This window comes from Nicotiana tomentosiformis, chromosome 12 (genome assembly GCF_000390325.3).
Source record: "Nicotiana tomentosiformis chromosome 12, ASM39032v3, whole genome shotgun sequence".
NCBI lineage: Eukaryota > Viridiplantae > Streptophyta > Magnoliopsida > Solanales > Solanaceae > Nicotiana > Nicotiana tomentosiformis.
This window is the reverse complement of record NC_090823.1, coordinates 85,575,652-85,598,802: the sequence shown is the minus strand read 5'-3', so window position 1 is coordinate 85,598,802 and position 23,151 is coordinate 85,575,652. Positions and strand designations below refer to the sequence as shown.

Sequence of the window (23,151 nt, the reverse complement as noted above, 5' to 3'; positions counted from 1 at the left end):
AGTGCAAGACCTATCAAACCTGTCCCAAAAAATACAAAATGGTAGAACCTTAGGATGGACGTTAGGTTCTCCCTTATTCCTTTTTCTCTTCCCAAATTGCTCATTTTCCACCCAATTGTTCTTTTTCTTTCTAGAAAAAAAGAGAACAAGGCATAAACAAGACTATGGGATCATTTTCTTTAGGATTAACATGTCTAATCTGAATACTGGAAATGTTGAATGATGACTTTGATTCTCTCTTCCAACTCCAAAAAAGCAATTCAAACCTCAAAAAATACTCTCTATCTAACGTGCAAAAGCTTAGTTGGAATCCAACTATTTCATCCGGTTATATTTATTTGTCACTTTTTAGTTTTGTTCCAAAAAAATTATCATTTTAGAAAACTAAGAAATAAATAATTATATTTTAAATTATCCCTACTTTTCCAATAAATATTTGCATTTTGACGATGATAGCGGCATATTCACTATTACATATAATTGTGGACCATATTAAATTACATGCCCAGAATAAATATAAATATAAATAAAATAAAAAATATATTTTTAATATTTTTCTAACAATCTTATTTTTACTAGAAAGAAGAAAAAGAGACTGAGAGGCTAAAGAATAAATACGGGCCATTTATTCAAATAATTCTTCTTCTTATTATTATTAATTTTTTTAAAGAGACAAAAAATGTTAAAATGACAAGTATATAGGAGTGCTCCCTCTACTCTATTAATAAATCACTGTCTTTTTTTGTCAATTCAGAAAGGAATTAGATTTTTTCATATCTAAAATTCTTACTTTAAATTTTTGTTATTATTTTGTTCACTCGTACTCATAGAAATGCCATGTTTTAATATTATAAATTCATTTTTTTAAAAATATGTGTCAAAATGTTTTTTCCTTAGCTCGGTGTATAATCTAACAAAAATATACAAAATGAAAAGGAAACAGTATCTATTTGTCATAGAATCTTCTCTTGAGTCTTGACTAACAAATTAAAAAACAGCAAAAAGAGAAACAAAAACGAAAACTTAATCCCTAATCCAAAAGTGCATTGTCACTGAGCTTCAGTCACACCAAACACGTACCCCAGACCCCTCAGTGTCAGTCTCCCCACCCCCCCCCCCCGCCCCTCCCCCCCCCGCTATATTAAATTCCAAGAACCTTCCCAAATTATCCACTCACTCTTCAAATACCCCCTGGGCCCTGGCGGCTAGTATTTTATTCTCTCTTATTTGACCAAAAACAAAAATACCAATCCCCAATTGTACCCAGGATCCGTTTTATCTCTTCTTAGGGTTTCAATTTTGATCAATTCTTGAGGTATACATATTCAATCTCAGATTCATAATTTTAGAATACCCATTTGGTTATTCAATTGAGTGTATCATTGTTGCGGTTGTAATATTTTTTGGACTGTTGAAGAGATGAAGATGTTGGAGTTAACTGATTCGGACTCGTTTGCATGTTTTGGGTCGTCAAAGAATGTGTTTCCGCCGGGATTTAGGTTTCATCCGACAGACGAGGAACTTGTACTGTATTACTTGAAGAAGAAGATATGTCGGAAGAGGATTCTGCTGGATGCCATCGCTGAGACTGACGTGTACAAATGGGATCCTGAGGACTTGCCTGGTATGAACATGATAATTCGTATTTGGGTTTTTGATATGAAATTCAAATTGGGGTTTTGATTTTCTTGGGTCGTTGACTTGAACTGATCATCTTGTTGTGTTTGTGTTTTGCTGTGTCTTTTGATTTATACAGTGCTTGCTTTTGTGTTCATTGTTGAGGGCTGTGATTTATCTACGTCTTGTAGTGACTTTTCTCGAGTGTTATTTCGTGATGATTGCGTTGTCTGGTGCTACAATTTCTCTGAGGTTTCCCATTTTCCATTACCCACACTTCCTCCTTGTCCTGAGGCGTTTGCGGATTGATAGATGATGTTCCATATAACAGCAAAAACAACTCCTCAATTTTAATTTGTTTTGGGTTGTATATGTGAATGAGTGAGTGATGACGGAGCCACAACTTTGTTCAAAATATAAAAAGGTGAACATACGAAGAAGTCAAGTAGATTCCACATCTACTCTGTACATAAATATAACTTTGACCTAGTATATATAGTGTAATTTTTCGGCGAATGATGAACACCATCCGCCCCCTGCCTCCGCCCATGTGTGAATCCTCTATATTTGGTGTGCATTTTTATGCTTATAGGTCTATTGCTGTATAGTTGAGCTCCACAGGTCCTTGCTGGTCTATTACGGGATCATTTGCTTACATTATTTTTACTTATCCTAGTTCAGTGGATGTGTGCTTGTGGCCTATATCTTTTACTTGTTTGCTTTTGTTGTTTTTTCCTTTCTGTTTTTTCTCCTTTTTTTCTTGGAGGGGTGGGATTAGCTTCAGCTGTATTTGTTTTGTTAATTATAGTTGAATTTGTATGGATTGAAGGACATATAAGCATGCAGATCTAGCAAGATTTAATTCACCGGAGTTTATCTATGAATGATGTAAACGTGCTCATTCGTAATGCTGTTATTTTCCAAATTCCTCCATTTTCTTGTGTTTTGTACTTTTGTTTGCGTTTTCCTTTTAAATTGCTTCCTTACTTTAGATATTGTCTTATTCATACTTGTTAGTTGTCTGAAAATTAACTGCTGCTGCTTTGTACTCATATTATGGTAGATATTTTTTAATGAACTGTTTTAATCTTTTGAATAGTCTACTTATGGATTTTGCAAATTTGAACTGCAGATCTGTCTAAATTAAAAACTGGGGACCGGCAGTGGTTCTTCTTTAGCCCCAGAGATCGAAAGTATCCTAATGGAGCACGGTCAAACAGGGCAACAAAGCACGGGTATTGGAAAGCTACGGGAAAGGATCGAATTATTACGTGCAACTCACGTGCTGTTGGAGTTAAGAAGACCTTAGTCTTTTATAAAGGCCGAGCACCAGTGGGCGAGCGGACAGACTGGGTGATGCATGAGTATACTATGGATGAAGAAGAGCTGAAAAGGTGTCAGAATGTCCATGACTACTATGCGCTTTACAAGGTCTTTAAGAAAAGTGGGCCTGGTCCTAAGAATAATGAGCAGTATGGTGCACCTTTTAGAGAAGAGGACTGGGTCGATGATGAATGTCCAAGTACCAAAGCCTCTGTCCGCCTGGTTGATGATGAACGCCCAAGTGCCAAAGCCTCTGTCCGCCTGGTTGATGATGAACGCCCAAGTGCCAAAGCCTCTGTCCGCCAAGACACTTCGGCAAAGCATGTTAATGAAGCTCCTTCTGTAGATGGTGGACTTGAGGAGTTTTTGAATAATATTGCAGCTGACGCTGTGCTCGTTGAGCCACTTTGTGTAGACTATGATTATGCCCTAGAGCAGCTTGTACTTGAGGAAGATACTGAAAGTACCTTGCTAGATCATTCGTCAGGGGAAATTAATTTTCCCAATCATAGTGCTGTGATTTCCCCAAGCTGCCAGCAGTACCATGCGAAGGAAAGCTTTGACCTGACACAGTCTGGCACATCACAGCTACAGTTGCATGAGGCACCAGAGGTCACATCTGCTCCTGTTAGTCGTGAACAACAGTGCCATGTGGTGGAAGAGGATTTCCTTGAAGATTATCTGGAGATGAATGACCTTCTTGGTCCAGAGCCAAGCATTCAGAACTTTGATAACCCAGAGCTGGGTGTTAAAAACTTTGATGAGGCCGGACCAAGTGGTCAAAACTTTGATAAGCCTGCTGGAAACTTCGAGGATTTGCAATTCGATTACTTGGATGGGTTGACAGAATTTGACTTGTATCATGACGCGCCCTTACTTCTTGATGATATTAGAACAACTGATGTGGGGCAAATTACTGAACCATACATGAACAACTTTGTGAATGGTGCCGTAAATCCTGTTTCAACAACGTATTTAAGCACTTTTCAGAATGAAATGGTGAATCACCAGCCAATGTACTTGAATAATGGAGAGCAGATTAGCAATCAACTGTGGACACATGATCAAAGGTTTAACATCTATAACCCCATTGAGGCAAATCAGTTGGTTGTTCCTCCAGCTACATCAGGTACCCAAATGATCCCAAACAGCAATACTGCCACTTTTGCTTGTCTTATGCCGTACTAATGCTCTTTCAAGATTTTCTTAAAACACATTTTTTATGTGAGCTGACTTTATGAGCTCTTGGCAGATGATGGTATAGAATAACCATGTCATCTTCAGCATGGCGAGAACTCTTTTGCCCAAGTGGAAATGGGGGAGTTTGAGCCAGCAAGAGCTCTGCTGCTGCTAATATAGTGGTGTTAGATTTATTCGCTAATTTTGCAAGTTTTGGCAATGTTTTAGGTGTTGTGTATGATAGTAATTTGGCAAATCATCATATGGGCGCAAATCAGAATCAAATAGTCAGACAGGATAATGGTACACCGTCATGGTTCTCCTCTCAGTTGTGGGCCTTTGTGGATTCTATACCTACCACTCCTGCTGCAGCTGCTGAAAGTCCTCTTGTTAATGGGGCCTTTAAGCGCATGTCTAGCTTTAGTAAGTTGAGAATAAATGCCAGGAACATGAATGTTGTGGCAGGTAATACTGTAACTTCAAGCAGTTTGGGCAACTCTAAGAATGGGGTTTTTTATTTTTCTTTTCTTGGAATACTTTGTGCAATCTTATGTGTGTTAGTAGGAACATATGTTAAAGTCTTGGGGAGATACATATCCTCTTAAATATGCAAAGAATTTTGGTGTTCTTTCATTTGCTATCTTGCCAGAATCAATGAGAAGCTGAGCATATATCTTCAAGTAATGCAAAATCTACCCGCCCACTGACCTCCTCAAAGTAAAAGAAAATGAAAAAAGAACGAACCGTTCACTTAATTGAAAACAAGACCAAAAAAAAAAAGTTGTCACTAGCAATTTTGACTGAACTTCCGGGATTATGTCATAAGCAGTTTTTACCTCTGTTTTAAAAGGCGTTTTTGGGGCTCGTCTCGGGGCGGGGCGTACCAAAAACGCCCCGGGGCGATGGTGTGTGGCGAAAGTCTCAAGAGGCGTACGCCCGGACGTTCGGGGCGTACACCTGGGCGTTCGGGGCGCGTTTTTTTAGTAAGGAGTAAGCCCTAGAGACTTTTTCAAATTAAAACAAAATTTGGTCCTTCATATAAAACCCAAATTCTCAAAAGTCAGTTTGGTAATTACTCAAAAGATTTAAAAAGGAACTTAAAAGTATTAAATTTAAAAGTAAAGACCTTTTTTATTGATTTAAGCTCTAATTCATGGTTTTCTCAAATTTTTATCTTGTCCGCTAGTCTGCTAATATCTCCCAAAAGCAACGAATATTTAATTTTTTTTACAAATACAAAGAGAACTATATTTTTCTTCATAGCAGCAAATCCAAAGTTCAAATTGCAGGTTAATCATCCTTTTTGTTCCTCCATATATAAAACATTATTCTTTTAGATTCAAATTACTTATGCTTGTAAGTAACGTATAATAGATTGTTTGATTAATTTTTTGTAGGGATGGAGCACACATATATATAGTTTTCTTTAATTTTTATGCAATTTTACCTGTTTATAAATATTAACTGTCATTATATTATTTTATAAAATATTAAAAATTAAATACCTATGAGGCTTACGCCCCATTGAGGCATATGTAAAACGCCCCGCCTTACGTTCACGCTTTTTAAAACACTGGTTTTTACAAAAATTTCTGCTTCAGGAGTTATGCTTTGCAGGTGTGCATATCATTGGATGTAATTAAGGTGAGTCCAAGTTGATTTCTGATGTGGAAGGTCCTATGTGGCTTGAAATTTGATCTTGTCTCTAGATTTTTGTTTATAGGTTGGGATGGTAAATACCATTTTTCCACCCCCTTTCAGCCCCTCAATTTGGGAAAGGGCCCGGGGAAGTACATGTTTATTTTTTCGGTCAGGTAAGTTTAGTTTGGCACTTATTTTCTTGGCTGTGATAAATATGAGTGACAAATGCCTCGAGAGGAGATTGATTTTAGCTTGTCTTGATTATGCAAGCATAATTTATGCTAAGCATGTGTATCAAGTTACGACCTACCATTTTACTTTGTAAATTTTCTCGCAATATTGTTTGTGGTTCAGCTCATAGTGTTTTACTGCTCCATATAGTGTTCAATTGGATAATTATCTTTGTCATATGGCCCTAAATTGGAGATTGATTATTTTAGCTGGGTTAGTTTGAACTTCCAGAGTTTTGGAGGAACTAGTTGTTTGGTGTTTCGTGTTTAGCTGTCAAAGTTTGGTGTTTTACTTTTGTGTTTGTTGGCGTCGTCGTTAATGTGTAATTAAAGGGTCATGGCTATTCATATGATAACACTAGGATTTGTTAGCTGCTAAGTTTTTTTGCTGTTCATTGAGGGGGAATTGAGTCTGTTGAGGGGATGTTTTGTGTAAATTCTCTTATAGATATATGAAATCTATGACCACCAAAATTTGAACTAGCTAAAGTGAGGACATGATTGCATTGCAGAGCTACAGGCATGAGATGACAGCTATAGTTCAGGCTATAGGCTGTACCCTTATAATGGAAGACTTCTCTTAATTTACTTGTACTAACGAGGTTTCTGTTTATAGCTTTTGCACCAAGCCTCCAACCACCTATTGACACCACCGCTCGAACCCGCGATCTTGCGATCTTCTAATCACGTGATAGACCAAGCTCCCTTCAATATTTTCTTATTCCATAATCCATCTTACAGCTTTGTACTTTTTGAATCTTCTAAATGCCATCTATAAAATTCCACCCACTTAATCGAAAAAAAAATCTGATCTTATAGATGGTTGCAGCTCTCCGATGTTTTTGATTATAGTAAGTTTTGAGATATAATAGGAACTATTAGATGTACTTGGAAGTGCTCATGGTTCATCCTTTTGGGGGATGGATAATTTGAATAATACTTTATGCAACGCATTTGTGCACCTGATCCAGATTTTTTGATACAAAGTAGAATATTAGCGGTGCTAAGACTCAAATGTGAAGGTAAACCGATTAAGTAGCTATGAGTACAACTGATAGCTTTTATTCTGGTAATTGCACACACCAAGACTATGGACACACATATACACACTACGCACAACGATAGTAGCTTTAGCATTTGATTTATACATTGGACAGCCAAAGACAAGTTGTTAAGCAACATCTATGGCTCTAACATTTCTTGTAAACACCTGTGTTTCCTTCTTTGGCACATTTACAGTCAAAACGCCATGTTCAAGCCCACACTTGATCTCATCTGCATTTGCATTTTTTGGAAGCCGGAATCTCCTCAAAAATTTCCCTCGTCGGCGCTCCACACGGTGCCACTTGTCGTCCACTTGTTCCTCTTCTTTCACTCTCTCTCCACTTATCTCAAGTGTGTTCCCATCTTCAACTTGCACCTTCAGATCTTCCTTCCTCACCCCTGCCATGAAAAATTGCACTTAGCTTTACTAGTAACAATCTCGCAAATCTACACCCTTCTGAATATAAGGCGCATAGTCCTACTATGCACCCTATTGTTGCCACTTCCACATTTTTCTTTCTCATTCTATATATCCTAGTATAGTACTCCTTTTCAATAACCCTTTTTGTTTTTTCCAAGAAAAGGTCAACTCCTATATGTATATATATAATAGAAGTTGGGTAAGGATATAAGCTTTTCTATTCAAGAGTATTGGGTGTGCGAGCACTTTTAATGAAGTGAAATCTTTGAAGGAAATTATACCATACAAGTTTGACCTAAAGCCCACATGTCTGGGGACTAGCTTAGCCTAAAGAAGTGATATCACTCTTGTAAAAGGAGAGTGCAAAGAATTCAAAAGGGATTGATATATAGCTTGGGCTAGCAACAATATGTTTGTGAAGAAATTAAATAAATAAAGAGAACACCCATTATTTTTTGTTTAGTTTTGTATAGTAGGTATAAGAAGAGGAAAAGGACTAACAAGACTTTTCAAGACAACCCTTTTCATGCGTATAAAGTATTTTTCTGTGTTTGGGGGAGGAGAGTTGAAAGATTAGATACTTAACCAGGAAGATCGACACGAAAAACATGAGCAGTGTCGGTTTCACGCCAGTCAACATTAGCATGAGCCAAAGCAGAGACGTCATCTTCACCGCCTCTACGGCCGCCGAGCCCCCAGCCACTCAATCCGCCACTCAGCCCATAATCAAAAGGGTCCCATAAATCATAAGAGAAAGGATCACTAATCATGTCCCAATCTGCAGCTCCTCGTCGACGTCCACCTCCCACCCATGGTCCTATTGATGAAGCCATTTTTCTTCTTCAGAAACACTTGAATTAAGAAGCACAAATAGTTATATATCTATATGTATGTCTATATTTTTGTTGACAGTTCGGACAAAAATGTTGATGACTGATGTCAATGGTATATTGCGTTGGTTACTTCATTCCTAAGCCACGTTTTCAATTTCTTGACACTTAGCTTACCATGCAACACGTTTATGCAGATAAGATCAAGCCCTATATATGCTATACTTCGTGGGGACGGTCTTCGGGCTAATCTTTTGGGCCGCTTCCGCTTGCTACAACAATACTGCAGTAGTGGCTGTTTTTTTAATTAAGGTTTTAAATGGTTACTCGAGGAGAATTCTGATCAAGCATGAAGCACTGGGAAAATTAGTTTGAACCAACTAGATGGGAAGTTAATGTCGCTTTTACAAGGTTTATATGAAGGGCTTAAATTTTTATACTAAGATATAATTAGTATATTATTAGGGTCATTTCATTAATTAAATTGTTTAAATAATTAATGTAAAAAAATCCTCCACGAAGTAATTCAGTATATTGTTGGTTACATAAGATAAATAGTAGAGTATGTCAATAAGGAATGTAGCGGTTGTTTGGTTGCATAAGAGAAGATTATAACATATTCGTATAACTAAGCAGTGTTTGTTGATAGTATTAAATTAATATTTGCATTAAATTATGTTTATTATAGAATATGAAATAAGAGTAAGGGATTGTTTGGTTTAAAGACAAGTTATGTTGGGAGTAGTTATATTGGAATTAGTTATGTTGGGATTAGTTATCCTGATATTAATTCCCGGCACTACTAAAAAAACAGCATATTTGCGGCAGTCAAATCAGTCGAAAATCGGTCGGAAAACGTATTTTTCCGACGGATTTTCGATTGAAAAGTGTCAGTCGAAAAACACGTGGTCGCAATATATTTGCGACATAATCAATCAAAAATTTGTGACCGAATTGGTCGCTAATTTTGCGACTGATTCAATCGCTGACCAGAATTTAAAAAAATAAATAGAAATTAAAAGTTTCGACTGATTACGTCGGAAAATTAAATAATAAAATTAATTTTTAGTTAATTATTCTGACTTAAATAGTCGTACATATTGAGTATTAATTAATTAATAAATTTCAGAAATTCTCAATTTGCGACTGAATCAGTCATAAATCAGGGTAATTTCTGGTGAAATTTGCGACTGATTCAGTCGCAAATTTGAGAAATGTTTAGCAGAATTTTGCCGTATTTTTAATTACACCGCCTGCCAAATAAAATAGCAAATCAAACACCTAACAACCAACCACACTCCTAACAACCAACCAAACATCTAGTATAACAATCCAAATTCAATATTTACTACAAAATAAACAGTAATATTTATAACAATTCAACCAACTAATCAAACAACCAACTATCAAACAACATAAATTAAACATGTCTCTAACTTCAACTCTAAAACATTCAAATTGTTACCTTAAAGTATTAATAAAAATTAATTTATTCTTACCTTAAATTGTTGCCACATATTCATTCTGATCAGGTACGGTATCTGTCTCCAGGAATTCCACGGCTCATGAAAAAATGGCTTCATAGATTTCATCACCATATGTGCGGCCTGAAACGATGGAAAAAACCTGCATTTAATTTAACATATAAAAAATGTCATTAAATTCATTATATGCAAAAGTTAATTGAAAGATTTTAAAAGGAAATTGAAGGAAAACTCACCCGTCGCTATGGGGAACGATAATCAGCCGATAAAGATGATCGTACTGTACAGTCCCTCCAGTATACTGTCTCATAGTACCAGCAACAGTAGAAGTACTGGTAGATGAGGATGCAGTTGCGCGAGAGCCTCCAATATCTAAGTTTGATATACTTGGAGTGGATGATGGAGATAATAATTGAGTGGGCGATGTGTGAGGCACAAAAGATGAACCACCATGCTGGCTACTATGATGGCTCGGGGATGCAATCGGTGGTGAGCCACCGAACTAACTAGCAGGATCACGCAGGGAAGAAGCTGGGAAATGAGGAGTGGTTATCAAATTAATGGTGGTCGAAGCTAAGCCACCACGAGAAGGCATGGAGTAATACTGAAGCGAGCTAGACGGGGGAGGGACCTTGAAAAAGTCAGATGACTGCGAAACTGGCATGGAAGGACGAGGAGGCATAGGAGGAGGGCGCATATTTGGTATAGGTGGAGGAAGCTGACTTGGTCTAGGTAAAGTATGTTTTTTCTTCTTAGATTTTTTTATTTCTATACCGCGAGAATTTATCTGTGTAATGAATATAAAATATTTACATGTAAAAAACTTTAACATAACAAATATTAACATAAAGTATACATAATAAATATAACAATATAAATATAAAAAAACGAAGATGTCATTAATAATATAAAGTAATTTTATTACATATTACAATGAAGCACATCATAATATATAAATGCTGAACAAGTCAAAAAATACAAATAGCTTTATCCTCATCACTTGTTTCATTTTCATTTTCTTCGTCATATAATTCTTCAGCGCTTGTTTCATTTTCATCATATAATTCTTCATCCTCGCTTGTTTCATGTTCATCAATTGAATCTTCGTCCTCATTTTTCATTGATCTTCCCTCACCATGCTTAGTTAAAATTGATCTTAGGATCGAAGGGTCAAATTCTTCGTATAGACCGTTGCTATCCTGCAATTGATATGCTAATTCATCATCCACTACTGTTTCAATACTTGAGATGTCATTTTGGTATGTTACATCCAATGCATCCTCGACTTCAACTCTACCCACTAGCTTAGATTTTATCACTACCTGCTATACAGACTTATTCTTGCACAAAGGGTAAGGTACATAATACACTTGTTTCACATTTTGTGCAATAATAAATGGGTCATAGAGTCTATACCTCTCAGTGTGCTTTATTTTAATAATTTTGTATTTAGAATGCACTTCCGTACCTCTATTTGGTGTTGGATCATACCACTTACACTGAAAGAGTACAAATTTATTTTTCGGCCAACCCAATTTATACTCAAGTTCTATGATCTCTTGAAGCACACTATAATAATCAATATCCCCATCGTCTTTTACACACACACCACTATTATTTGTTTTCTTACCCTTAGACCATTCTTCTGTATGAAACTTGTACCATTGATACACTACTTAGACTTCTTTCTAACTCTAAGACAGGTCCCCAAGCTATATCTTACAAAATTGGTCATTTACGTCACTAACTGGATTATGAACCTATAAAGGGTAAAATAATTTAGAATTATTTAAATACATATAACTTATTATAATTTACCGTTAATAAGACCATGTTAAATATTAAGTAACACTTATAAATTCTTTAAACCATTCTGAAAACTTTGGATAAACAAGCTCTTGCCCATATGTACCCACAAACCAACTGTCCGACAACATAAAAAATTTCATTTCTTAAAATGATGATGAATCTTTAATATATGTCGGTAATATAAATATATACTTACTTATAGTAAGGTTGGACCTCTGGGCAATTCAAAAGCACATGTGTTGTAGCTGACTTTAGTTCCATCTCACTCAAAAGTCGTTTTAAACTACATTTTGGACCGCCTTTACCTAGTTGATTGAATATGAAAAATGGTGGATACGAAGGATCGGTGCCTCCATCGTCATGCCGGCCAGGTCTATTTCTCATGGCACATCATGTTCAAAATAATATGAACAAAAATAAGAAGTCTCTCTAGCCACATATGCCTCAAAAATCGATCTTTCAATCCTAGATCTATTTTTGACAGTCCGTTTACATTTGCCAATAATTATGCATATTAGCATTATTTTTAGATGGAATAATGATAAAATTAAACATATAAGGATTAATGATTAATAGTCATTAATTACCTCTCAATTGGATACATCCATCTGCATTGAACTGGCCCTCCAAGCCATGCCTCTTGTGCAAGATGAATTGGAAGATGTTCCATCACATCAGAAAAACCAAGAAGGAAACTTTTCGCCAACTTGTTTAAAGTTACGCGAATGTTACTCTCTATGTAAGTTAGGTTCTCCACCCTCAAGGTGCTAGAACACAACTCCTTGAAAAATAAGCTTACCTCTGTGATGGGCTTCCATATTCTATCAGGCAATGCATTAAACGCAACAGGCATCAAAGATTCCATGAAAATATGACAATCGTGGCTTTTCATAGACGTCAACTTTCCTTTTTTCATGTCAACACACCTAGACAGGTTTGATGCATACCCATCAAGCATACTCAAATTATTAACCCAATCACAAATCTCTCTTCTCTCCTCCAAGGTGAAGGTAAAACTGGCCTTGGGTTTGTGAATCTCGTTGTTCAAATATGTCGGGTACAACTCATTTAGCGTACAATATTCCTTTAAGTCCATCATGGCCTTCAAGTTATCCTTTATCTTGTTGTTGACATCCATCACATTATTAAACAAGTTGTCAAAATATTTCTTCTCGATATGCATGACATCAAGATTATGCCAAGAAGATTGTGCTTCTAATAAGGTAACTCCCAGAATATGCTCTGTTTAGTCCAGTTGTGTGTAACACCGTAACCAGGTATCTTATTAGCCAAGGGATACTCTGTTACCTTAGGTAGATCCTTAACTCTGTTCCAAATCTCTTCTGGAGACAAGGCGGATGGTGGCTCCTCATAATCATTTTTGTTCTTCATAAATGCACTACTATTTCTGCTGAACTCACGATCCATTGGCAAGAAGCAGCGATGGCAGTCAAACCATGTGTTCTTACCTCCATATTTCAAAGTGAATGCCTTTGTATCTTCCATACAAGTCAAGCAAGCTAACTTTCCGGCAGTCGACCACCCGGACATCATTCCATAAGAAGAAAAATCATTTATAGTCCACATCAAAGCAGCATGCAATCTAAAGTTTTGCTTAGTTAATACATCACATATTTCCACGCCTTGATGCCACAATAACTTCAACTCATCAATCAAAGGCTGCATTTAAACATCAATCAACTTTTTCGAATTGCGTGGACCTGGAACAATACAAGTTAGAAACAAATAAGGACTTGTCATACATAACTCAGGTGAAAGATTATATGATGTAACAAACACCGGCCAACATGACTATGGTGCAGCAGAGACTGTAAATGGAGTGAATTCATCAGTGCATAATCCCAACCTAATATTTTTTGGTTCACTAGCAAAGTCTGGGAATACCCTATCGAAAAGCTTCCATGTTTCTCCATCTAATGGATGACATAGAACACCATTTGGCCTTCTATGCTCATAATGACATCTCATATGAGGAGCGGAGCTCATTGATGCATACAACCTCTTTAATCTTAGTATAAGGGGTAAATAGTGCATCGCCTTCACCGGGATCTTCTTCTTTTTATCACTTGTGGCATCCTTGTAACGAGGCTTGTTACAAAATTTGCAGTTCTCTAGAGATGCATCATCCTTATAGAATAACATGCAACCATTCTCATAACAATAAATCCTCTATGATGATAGACCCAACTTAGAAACTATTTTTTTTGCTGTGTAGAAATCTTTGGGTAGGTCAATGTTACTCGGATTAAGTTCATTCATAATCCCAATGATAGAATTCATGCCCGATTTAGAAATATAACTATCCAACTTAATTTGAAGAAATCGAACAGCAACAGACAACTTGGAATGCACTAAGCCTTCATACAACGGACAACTAGCTTCCTCTAACTCTTTGAAGAACTTCTTAGCCTCATCATTTGGTTCATATTCAGCCCCTGGGAACATCTCAAATGCATCCCTCATCATGTCATTGAATCTAGAATTTTCAACATTATTCTCCACTACGGGACTACCCTCCTCACTACTAAAATAATTATGAAAATCAAAATTATTTAAGCTATCAAGATTCTCCCCATGATCAGTCTGATCTCGTCCAATTTTACTCCTCACTTTTAGGTTATGAAAACGGCCGATGCAATAGTAATACCCAATAAGAGTCGGGGTCGAATTCCATAAGGAGCTATGTGGATGGGTGTTAGTAGTATATATCTTAGCGCGTGAGTTTGTATATCTAAATTTCCACTTCCACAATATTTGGTTTTGTTTAAAAATCTAAACTAAACTATGATTGCAATTCAAAGAATGAAACTAGAAAATTATTTTTGTTGTTTTTCAAATGATATAAAAGGCCTAAGGCTATGACCTTCACCTAGGTGTTTGCCTAATGAGTTGTAAACTTTAAAACTTGTTTTATTGGTCGGGGTGTATTATAGCTATCAACACTCAAGTACTCACTCAATACCTCTCGGTCAGAGAGTGATTTTGCCCAATTTGGTTTTCTCAAGTCCAAATGGGTATTGAACAAAATAGTTGATAAGAAGCTCAAGTCGGATTGTACTATCTCTAGGTTCAACCCTTTAATTGGGCTTATCAATCTCTCGATTGACCCAATTTTATGCTAGCCAAGTTCTCTTAGACTATATCTCTCTTTCTCAAGTATAGACTAAGTCAAATAGGTATGAATTAATGTTTGCAGCCATTAATTCTTCAAATAAAAATAAGAACAAGGCTAGATAATAAATAACCAACCATAAACAAATAATAAATCAAACACCCATTAAGTTTACACATTAGGGTTGAGTCATAACTCTAATGATAATTTAGCTACTCATGCTCAAACTAGAAGAAACAGGAGATGAAATGATAATTAAACCCACATTGATAATTAAAATGATGAAATCAATATTAAAAAAACTCAAAATAGCAAAAACTACTAAAAAGAGTAAAAGAAACCGTCTTCTGTAGAAACTGATGTCAAAAGTTAACATAAAAAAGTGAAACTCTTCTATTTATACAAAGCTAAAATTTTCGGACAAAAATGCCCTTTTGGAGGTTCTGCAGCCGCACAATTCCATGTGCGGTACACACTTTTCTTCAGCTTGACAGGAGTGGAAATCTGCGGCTGCATAATTCTGATCTGTGGCCACACTGCTTTCTTTCTATGGTCCGCACAATTCTGAGTGCGGTCGCACTTTGCTCTTCTGCGGTCCACACAATTCTGAGTATGGCCGCATGGCTCTTCTTCTGCGGCCGCACAATAATTGCGTGGTCCGCACTTTGAGATGCAGGTTCTCTGAATTTTTGCTCTAACTCAGCTTCTACGGCCACACAATTGGTGTGTCGTCCGCATCTTGCAACATTCTCTGATGGAATTGCTTCACGACCTGCATCCGCAGATGATATTCTGCGGTCCGAACTTTGAGCTTTTGTGCCTGTTTTTGTCTTTGAGTTTAGATTACTCCTTCTTGAGTTGGATTTCATCTCGGGAGCTCATCTTCTAATATTCCTGCAATTAAGTACATTACATCAGTTTTCGGGAACACAATTAAGCACTTTTGGACTAAAACAAAAGCTAAAAGGCTCTAATAAGTAATCAAAATCTCCACTTATCAACTCTCCCAAACTTAAGCTTTTGCTTGTCATCAAGAAAATAAAGTAGTTCCCTCCTCCACAAGTTAAGAGTCATTCCCGCTAATCAAAGGTGAATCAATCATACATCAATTGGGACCAACAATTACCTAGGACACTTATGAATTATCAACAAGGCAGCAAGCTAAACTTTTAAGCACGAATGGTTCTAATGTGACAGTTGAGCATCAAGAGTTGACTTTAAATTGATCTCGTCCAATTTCACTCCTCACTTTGAGGTTATGAAAACGTTCGATGCAATAGCAATACCCAACAAGAGTCGGGGTCGAATTCCGTAGGGAGCTATATGGATGAGTGTTAGTAGTATATATCTTAGCGCGTGAGTTTGCATATCTAAATTTTCACTTCCGCAATATTTGGTTTTGTTTAAAAATCTAAACTAAACTACGATTGTGATTCAAAGAATGAAACTAGAAAATTGTTTTTGTTGTTTTCCAAATGATATAAAAGGCTTAGGGCTATGAGCTTCACCTAGGTGTTTTCCTAATGGGTTGTAAACTTTAAAGCTTGTTTAATTGGTCAGGATGTATTATTGTCACGACCCAAAATCTGACCTATCGTAATGACGCCTATCTCAATACTAGGCTAGCCGATAACATCAATAACCCCCAATTTCCTTTAAGTTTGAAAAAAAAACATAATATTTAAATACAATACAAAATCCCACAAATACTGATACGAACACTCCCCAAAACCTGGTGTCACTGAGTACATGAGCATCTAATATGAATACAACTCTGAAAAATACGGTCCATAATAGTCTGAGACCAAATGTAGTAAATAAGGAGATAGGGATGGAGAGGCAAGGTCTGCGAAACACGTCAGCTACCTCTGAATCTCCGAAAAATCAACTATGCGAGAGAATCAATACCTGCTATGTCCGAAAATACCTGGATCTACACATGAAGTGCAGGGTATAGTATGAGTACAACCAACTCAACAAGTAACAATAATAACTAAATAACTGAAGATAATGACGAGCTACACAGTTATAATTCATTTTCAATAATTCCAGCAGAGAGTAGACATGTTATCAATTCCAGCAGTTTAAGTCAAATCAGTTTTATATAGTTCAAGTTCATGTAATCCGGATATAAAATCTTTTGGAGAATTTCACAATAATGACAGATAGCAACTAAGTACAACAACAAATGAAAAGTAAGTACATCCTCTCAGGGCAACAGTTACTCAACTTGTCACAACAACTCAGCCACTCGGCTCTTAGCCCCCAACACTCATACTCAATGGATACTCGCGCTCACTAGGGGTGTACAGACTCCGGATGGGCTCCTACAACCCAAGCGCTATAATCTGCACGGATAACTCACGTGCCATAGTATAAATATTTAGAACCGTACGGACAACTCACGTGCTGCACGGACAACTCACGTGCTATAGAATAATATCTGGATCCGCACGAACAACTCACGCGCTGCACGGACAACTCACGTGCTATAGTATAATATCTGAATCCGTACGGACAACTCACGTGCTGCACGGACAACTCACATGCTATAATAATATATCTCACAATCAGGCCCTCGGCCTCGCTCAGTCATAAATCTCTCTAGTATCTCGGGCTCTCAGAAATCATGAAATCAGCCCAAACAACAATGATATAATGCATCGATAATGAACAATAGAGACTGAGATAAAATAATCAAGTAAACTATGACTAAGTACAAACAACAATTAAGCAAATAGTTCAACATATAGACGACCTCTATGGGTCCCAACAGTACCAACATATAGCCTAAACATGATTTCTAACATGACTAACAGTCAAATTTTTACAACACATAGAGAGCACATAGCTATCAACAAGTTATTCAACTTTACAGTTTTCGCGGGACGGACAAAGTCACAATCCCCTTGGTGCACATCCACACGCCCGTCACCTAGCATGTGCGTCACCTCCAAAGTAATCACATGACATAAAATCCGGGGTTTCATACCCTCAGGACCAGATTTAAAATTGCTACTTATCTCAAAACGTAAAATTCTTTACTCTGCTATGCCTTTGTCTCGCAATTCGGCCTCCGAATGCCTCGAATCTAGTCACAATTAATTCGTTTCAGTCAATAAAAATTGAAATAAATTCCACATAAAAATACAATTTTGTTTCCATAAAAATTCGAGATTTAACTCAAACATCGTCCGTGGGGCCCATATCTCGTAACCCGACAAAAGTTACAAAATCTGAAAGCCCATTCCACCACGAGTCTAACCATACTAATTTTACCAAAATCCAATCTCAACTCGACCCCCAAAACATCAAATCTTGTTTTCAAATTCCTAAGTTCAAACCCCCGATTTACACCTCAAAAATACGTAATCTAGTCGAATTATTCGATGATAATTCAATATTATGGAGTAGAAATTATCACAAGGGATTTAACTCAAGTTTTCCCGTGAAAACCTCGCTCAAAATCGCCCAACCCGAGCTTGAAATGCCCAAAAATGGAAAAAGCTCGGAACTCCTCCAACTTTATTCTTTCCAGGGCCAGTCGCACCTGCAACCAGATTAGCCGCATCTGCGGTCTCACAGGTGCGGTGAAATGTCCGTATCTGCGATCGCCCAAAATATTCCCTCCGCTTCTACGCGTTCCTTTTCGTACCTGTGACCTCGCAGGTGCGGAATTTTCTTCGCACCTACGACTACTATACCTCTTCACATCTGGTCTCTTCTGCGATGGCTGGTGCGCGCGTGCGGCTTCGCACATGCAATCAGAACTCCGCATGTGCAAAAATACTAGAAGCAATATTTCCAGCAGTGGTCTTAAGTCGGAATTTGATCCGTTAACCATCCGAAACTCACCCGAGGCCCTCGGGACCTCAACCAAATACACCAACAAGTCCTAAAACGTCATACGAACTTAGTCGAACCCTCAAATCACCTCAAACACCGCTAAAACCATGAATTACACCCCAATTCAAGCCTAATGAACTTTGAAATTCCTAATTTCTACAAACGATGCCGAAACCTATCAAATCACGTCCGATTGACCTCCAATTTTGCACACAAGTCATAAATGACATAACAGAGGTATTCAATTTTTTAGAATCGGATTCCGACCCCGATATCAAAAAGTTAACTCCCCGGTCAAACTTCCTAAAGATTCATCTTTCGCCATTTCAAACCTACTTCCACTACAGACCTCCAAATAATTTTCCGGACACGCTTCTAAGTCCAAATTTACCTTACGGAGCTATTGGATTCATCAAAATTCAAATCCGAGGTCATTTGCATTCTCCCCCATTCAAATCTGAATTCTCTCCGGACCCAAACCAACTAACCCGGTAAGTCTTAAAACGACTGTAAACCATAAATTGAGCAGTAAATAGGGAAACTGGACTATAATACTCAAAACGACAGGTCGGATCGTTACATTCTCCCCCACTTAAACATATGTTCGTCCTCGAACGTGCCAAGAGTTGTTCTTAACCTTCAAATCTCTATTCCACTTTAACACGCACATACCTAGGGTGATCTCACGTCACCCTATGCTATATAGGCCTGACCGTACAACGTAAATGAAAATCATTAATTTAACCTTAGCCCAAAACTTTGGAGCCAAATTTCTAACATCCAGAATTTTTTTCAATACCCGAATCTCACATCTACCCACTGTAATAGCCTGAACAAGCACTACTACAAAAAAAGACTTTTAGTGGTAATTATTTAGCAGCAATAAGGCAATAGTTGCTAATAAATTCTTTAAGCTGAAAAATTAGTGGCACGTGACCATTAGCTAGTAAAAGATATCCTTTTACCGACAATAAAAATATAATTGCCACTAAAAATTACTAATTGAATTTAATTTTTTATTATTTTAATTTTTCCCTCCACGCTAAAAGAGAAACATCTTCCCTCCAATTCTTTTGGACTAGATTTATCAATTCCCTCCAATTTTTTTGGACTAGATTTATCAGTTCCCTCCAATTCGACAAGTTTTAGAAAACACTGGACGAGTATCGGTTCCCTCCAATTCGAAAAGTTTAGGAAAACTGGACGAGATTATCGGTTCCCTCCAATTAGAAAAGTTTAGGAAAACATATTCCCTTTAATAGAAAGGGATACCGTCGCTGCCACAGGAAAACCTAAATTATTGCTGCGTCAACGGCCTGCCATAACTGATAGTCCTCGTCGATTCTTTTCTAGGTAAATTCTCTCATCCCTGTTACCTTCTCATCTTCCCCTGTTAACTTATGTTCTTCCCCTGTTAAATCGGTTCCCCTGTTAACTTCTGTTCTTCCCCTGTAAATTCTTGCAATCGTTTTGCAATAGATTTTGGATTGATGCTGCTCGATTGTTTATATGGATTGATGCTGCTCGATTGTTTACATCTTAGGAAACCTTGATTTCAAGACTTCATGTTTGGCTGTAGATTTTTAAATAGGTTGTTCTTCCCCTGTTAAATTGGTTTGATTCTGATAAATTGATAGTCCTTGCCGATTCTGTTCTTCCCCTGTTAAATTGGTTTTTTGTAATTGTTTTGTAATAGATTTTGGATTGATGCTGCTCGATTGTTTATATGGATTGATTTACAGTGGATTGATGCTGCTCGATTGTTTACATCTTAGGAAGCTTTGATTTCAAGACTTCATGTTTGGCTGTAGATTTTTAAATAAGTTGTGAATTTGTGAAAGTATAGCTTTTTCTGCGTTTGCTAAGTCGTTTGTGGCTACTGTTAGATTGATAGTTCACTTCGATATTGCCGTTGTGCATTTCTTGCATCCTAGCGTGATAGCATGAGGACCCCTGCTCTAGACAGTTGGATTGTTTTCGCTTCTCGTGTATGTTGCTGCAATTTATACATCTGGAATCCAGTACAGTACCTGCATATTCATACAATATACTGCAATTTTTGGGCACAGACCATTCTGTGTGTCCATTATCATCTGCTATCCTTACTTGTCTGATGAATTTTGATAGTATCCCCAGCTGCTTCCTCCCATTGGTTTGCAGTAGCATGTTTTGGTTACGCTGCTGCCCCTTAACTTCATCAATTGAGTCACCGATTCCATTACGATAACCCTTCCGGCGGTAATTCATGGACACAGAAACATCACCTCTGCAACAAGATAAAACAATTAACTCCAAAGTCCCGTACTTTACAAATGCACTGCTTTTGGCCAGAAGTTCGTTTAGCCTCCTATTGAGTCATTTCCTTTCATGAAATCCATCCTGGGATGTTATACTATTATATCGCATTGAGAATTTACTCCACAATGTTTCCATTGTGCCCTTTTTCTTTTGCCAAAGTCTGTATGTCAGTTGGTTTGCATCGCACAAAATGTCCAGCCTTAAAATATTTGTATAATATATAAGTTTAATAATTCCATTATTAAAAAGTTTATGAACCATTATGGTGAAAATTGGCAAGTTGTCTTTGGCTAGATTTCTTTTTCATTTACATGTTTGTTCTATGATGACTATGATCTGTTTATAAATAGCAAAATATTCCATATCGATTTAGCCCCATGTAGTAGCCACATGTCATTGTAATCATCCTCTTATTCTTAAAAAAATCCACACCCTTTTAGGCTTTGCGTAATCTGTTGAATTTTTTAAGTTTATTTACTCTGTCTCTTCCTTGCCATGTTTGGTTTAAGTAGTCTTTAACTGAAACTTTATATGGATGATTTCATCGCAATTATATTGGCTTTTTTAATTTATAATTGTATACTTTTAATATATAAACTAATTTATATTCCATTTAGCTTTAGAACTAGTTAAAATGGCACTCAATAAACAAAATAGCTAAAAATAAATTGGTAAAAATGGAGTATATATCTGGAAATTCAATAAATATGAGTAGTAAGTTTTGAAAATTTTAAAATATATGATATATGGTTCTTCTATAAAATATAAGTTTAATAATTCTATGCTTAAAAGATTTATGAACCAATATAAGAAAACCATAGAAGAAGTGTAATTTATAAGTTTAATAATTCTATTCTAAAAAAAATTGAACCAATATGTGAAAATCATAGAAGAAATTAGAGATCGTTTAACTGTTTAATAGTTTAATTGTTAAAATGATAGTTTTAATAGATTTATGTTTGATAGTTTCAATTGTTAAAATGATATCTTTGAGCTATGGAATTACCTACTAATAGGATGATTATTTTATTTTGAACTACCTTTTTGATTAATTTCTCCTTTTTACTAACAAATTTATAGCTCTTGCAGTAATTATAGAAAAGAAAGGAATATCTTGATCGTCATGGAAAATCCTAGAAATAAAGGATGGATGTATTGTGATAGAGTTAGTAAAGAATATTTGGAGGGAGTAGAGGATTTTTTAAATCATGCCTTTTCTGAAAAACAACGTGGAGAAAAAATTGCATGTCCTTGTACGGAGTGTGTGCTTATCCTGTCACCATATGCTCGGATAGTGCGTGAAGCACTTTGTGAACTGGAGCTTCCTTACATACTGAATAACATAGTTGAAGGATCAGTACGTGAAGAGTTACTCATAAAAATATCTGGTGGAAAGGATGTTAGGTTTGCTTTTCGATGTTCTTGTTAACCTGCAGTCTATCACCCTTCTATAGCTCTGCTAACGGAGCTTCGCTTAGTCAGTTTAAAGGAGGATCGTGGTAGGTTGGCATCCTCGTAAATAGTCAAACTTGATGAATCCGATGAACATTGAATTTTCGGAACATGTCCTATGCACGTGCCACATTAGTCTCTAATAGAGTGGAATGGATGCAAAGGATTCATATGGTTGATTCCAACTAGTTGGGAGTAACATTTAGTTGATTGATTTATAGTATATCCCTCTTCTATGTCAGTACTGGTCATATCTGCTACAATCTAGTTCGTAATACCAAATAAGTCATGGCAGTATAAACGAAACACCATATGTAAAGCTCCGTAGAATCACGACTTTGGCTAGATTGCTTTGGGAAAATGATGTGATCTCTTTGTTGCAACTCATTCTACTTTATTTCTTTATGTTAGGTCCTTCCCCTTTGTTTGTCGATTTCTTGTGGCTGCCGTCATGCTTGTGGGAAGTATATTGTTAAACTTCTTCAGGGGCTTTGAAAGAACAATTCTATAATCAATGTTACTCTGGCTGGAACGTTTCTTTTTTGTTTCATTTTTCTGTCTTTTTTTCCAAAGTAATAGCTAATGCGTACTATTCTTTGTCCATGCTAGGTGTAAGAGGTCCCAAAAATAGTGCAATCTCCCTGAACTCTTTCACGATCTTCTCAGTCTCATTGTTTTGGATAAGCAATTGTGGTATAAGATATCCCTGTGCATATTAGATTGTCTGGGTTGGTTCAAGAATTTTTACTTGACTGGTGGGTGGGGCAACTTGCTCAAGATTATGGAATTGTGTAAAGAAAGATCTTTTAGGTGTTTCTATAAGCAAGTATAGAGAGTTTAAAAT

The 23,151-nt window shown here is 36.7% G+C and overlaps 2 protein-coding genes across 3 annotated transcripts; one reads left to right on the top strand and one right to left on the bottom strand.

The window, feature by feature from the left end:
* Window positions 1-1,174: 1,174 nt before the first annotated feature.
* On the top strand, window positions 1,175-4,752 carry LOC104106448 (NAC domain-containing protein 17-like). Of its 2 annotated transcripts, none has more exons than XM_009614997.4 (3): window positions 1,175-1,624; window positions 2,750-4,069; window positions 4,193-4,375. In XM_009614997.4, the coding sequence occupies exons 1-3, from the start codon at window positions 1,420-1,422 to the stop codon at window positions 4,207-4,209; spliced, it is 1,542 nt and encodes a 513-aa protein (XP_009613292.1). In that variant the 5' UTR covers window positions 1,175-1,419; the 3' UTR covers window positions 4,210-4,375. The 2 variants fall into 2 exon arrangements, with proteins under 2 accessions (XP_009613292.1, XP_009613291.1); XM_009614996.4 differs by having other exon boundaries at window positions 1,176-1,624; window positions 4,348-4,752.
* A 2,282-nt stretch (window positions 4,753-7,034) lies between these two features.
* Window positions 7,035-8,354, bottom strand: LOC104106449 (16.9 kDa class I heat shock protein 1-like). The gene is made up of 2 exons (XM_009614998.4): window positions 8,042-8,354; window positions 7,035-7,433 (listed from the first exon to the last, which is right to left on the bottom strand). The coding sequence occupies exons 1-2, from the start codon at window positions 8,286-8,288 to the stop codon at window positions 7,162-7,164; spliced, it is 519 nt and encodes a 172-aa protein (XP_009613293.1). The 5' UTR covers window positions 8,289-8,354; the 3' UTR covers window positions 7,035-7,161.
* Between the last annotated feature and the right edge of the window lie 14,797 nt (window positions 8,355-23,151).

Bases quoted from the DNA above. Each gene is read 5' to 3' on its own strand.
- LOC104106448 (XM_009614996.4), top strand. From the start codon at position 1,420: ATGAAGATGTTGGAGTTAACTGATTCGGACTCGTTTGCATGTTTTGGG. The intron at 1,625-2,749 runs GTATGAACATGA...TTTGAACTGCAG, and splicing joins GGATCCTGAGGACTTGCCTG to ATCTGTCTAAATTAAAAACT. The intron at 4,070-4,347 runs GTACCCAAATGA...GCAATGTTTTAG, and splicing joins TGTTCCTCCAGCTACATCAG to GTGTTGTGTATGATAGTAAT.
- LOC104106449 (XM_009614998.4), bottom strand. From the start codon at position 8,288: ATGGCTTCATCAATAGGACCATGGGTGGGAGGTGGACGTCGACGAGGA. The intron at 7,434-8,041 runs GTTAAGTATCTA...TTTTCATGGCAG, and splicing joins TTTTCGTGTCGATCTTCCTG to GGGTGAGGAAGGAAGATCTG.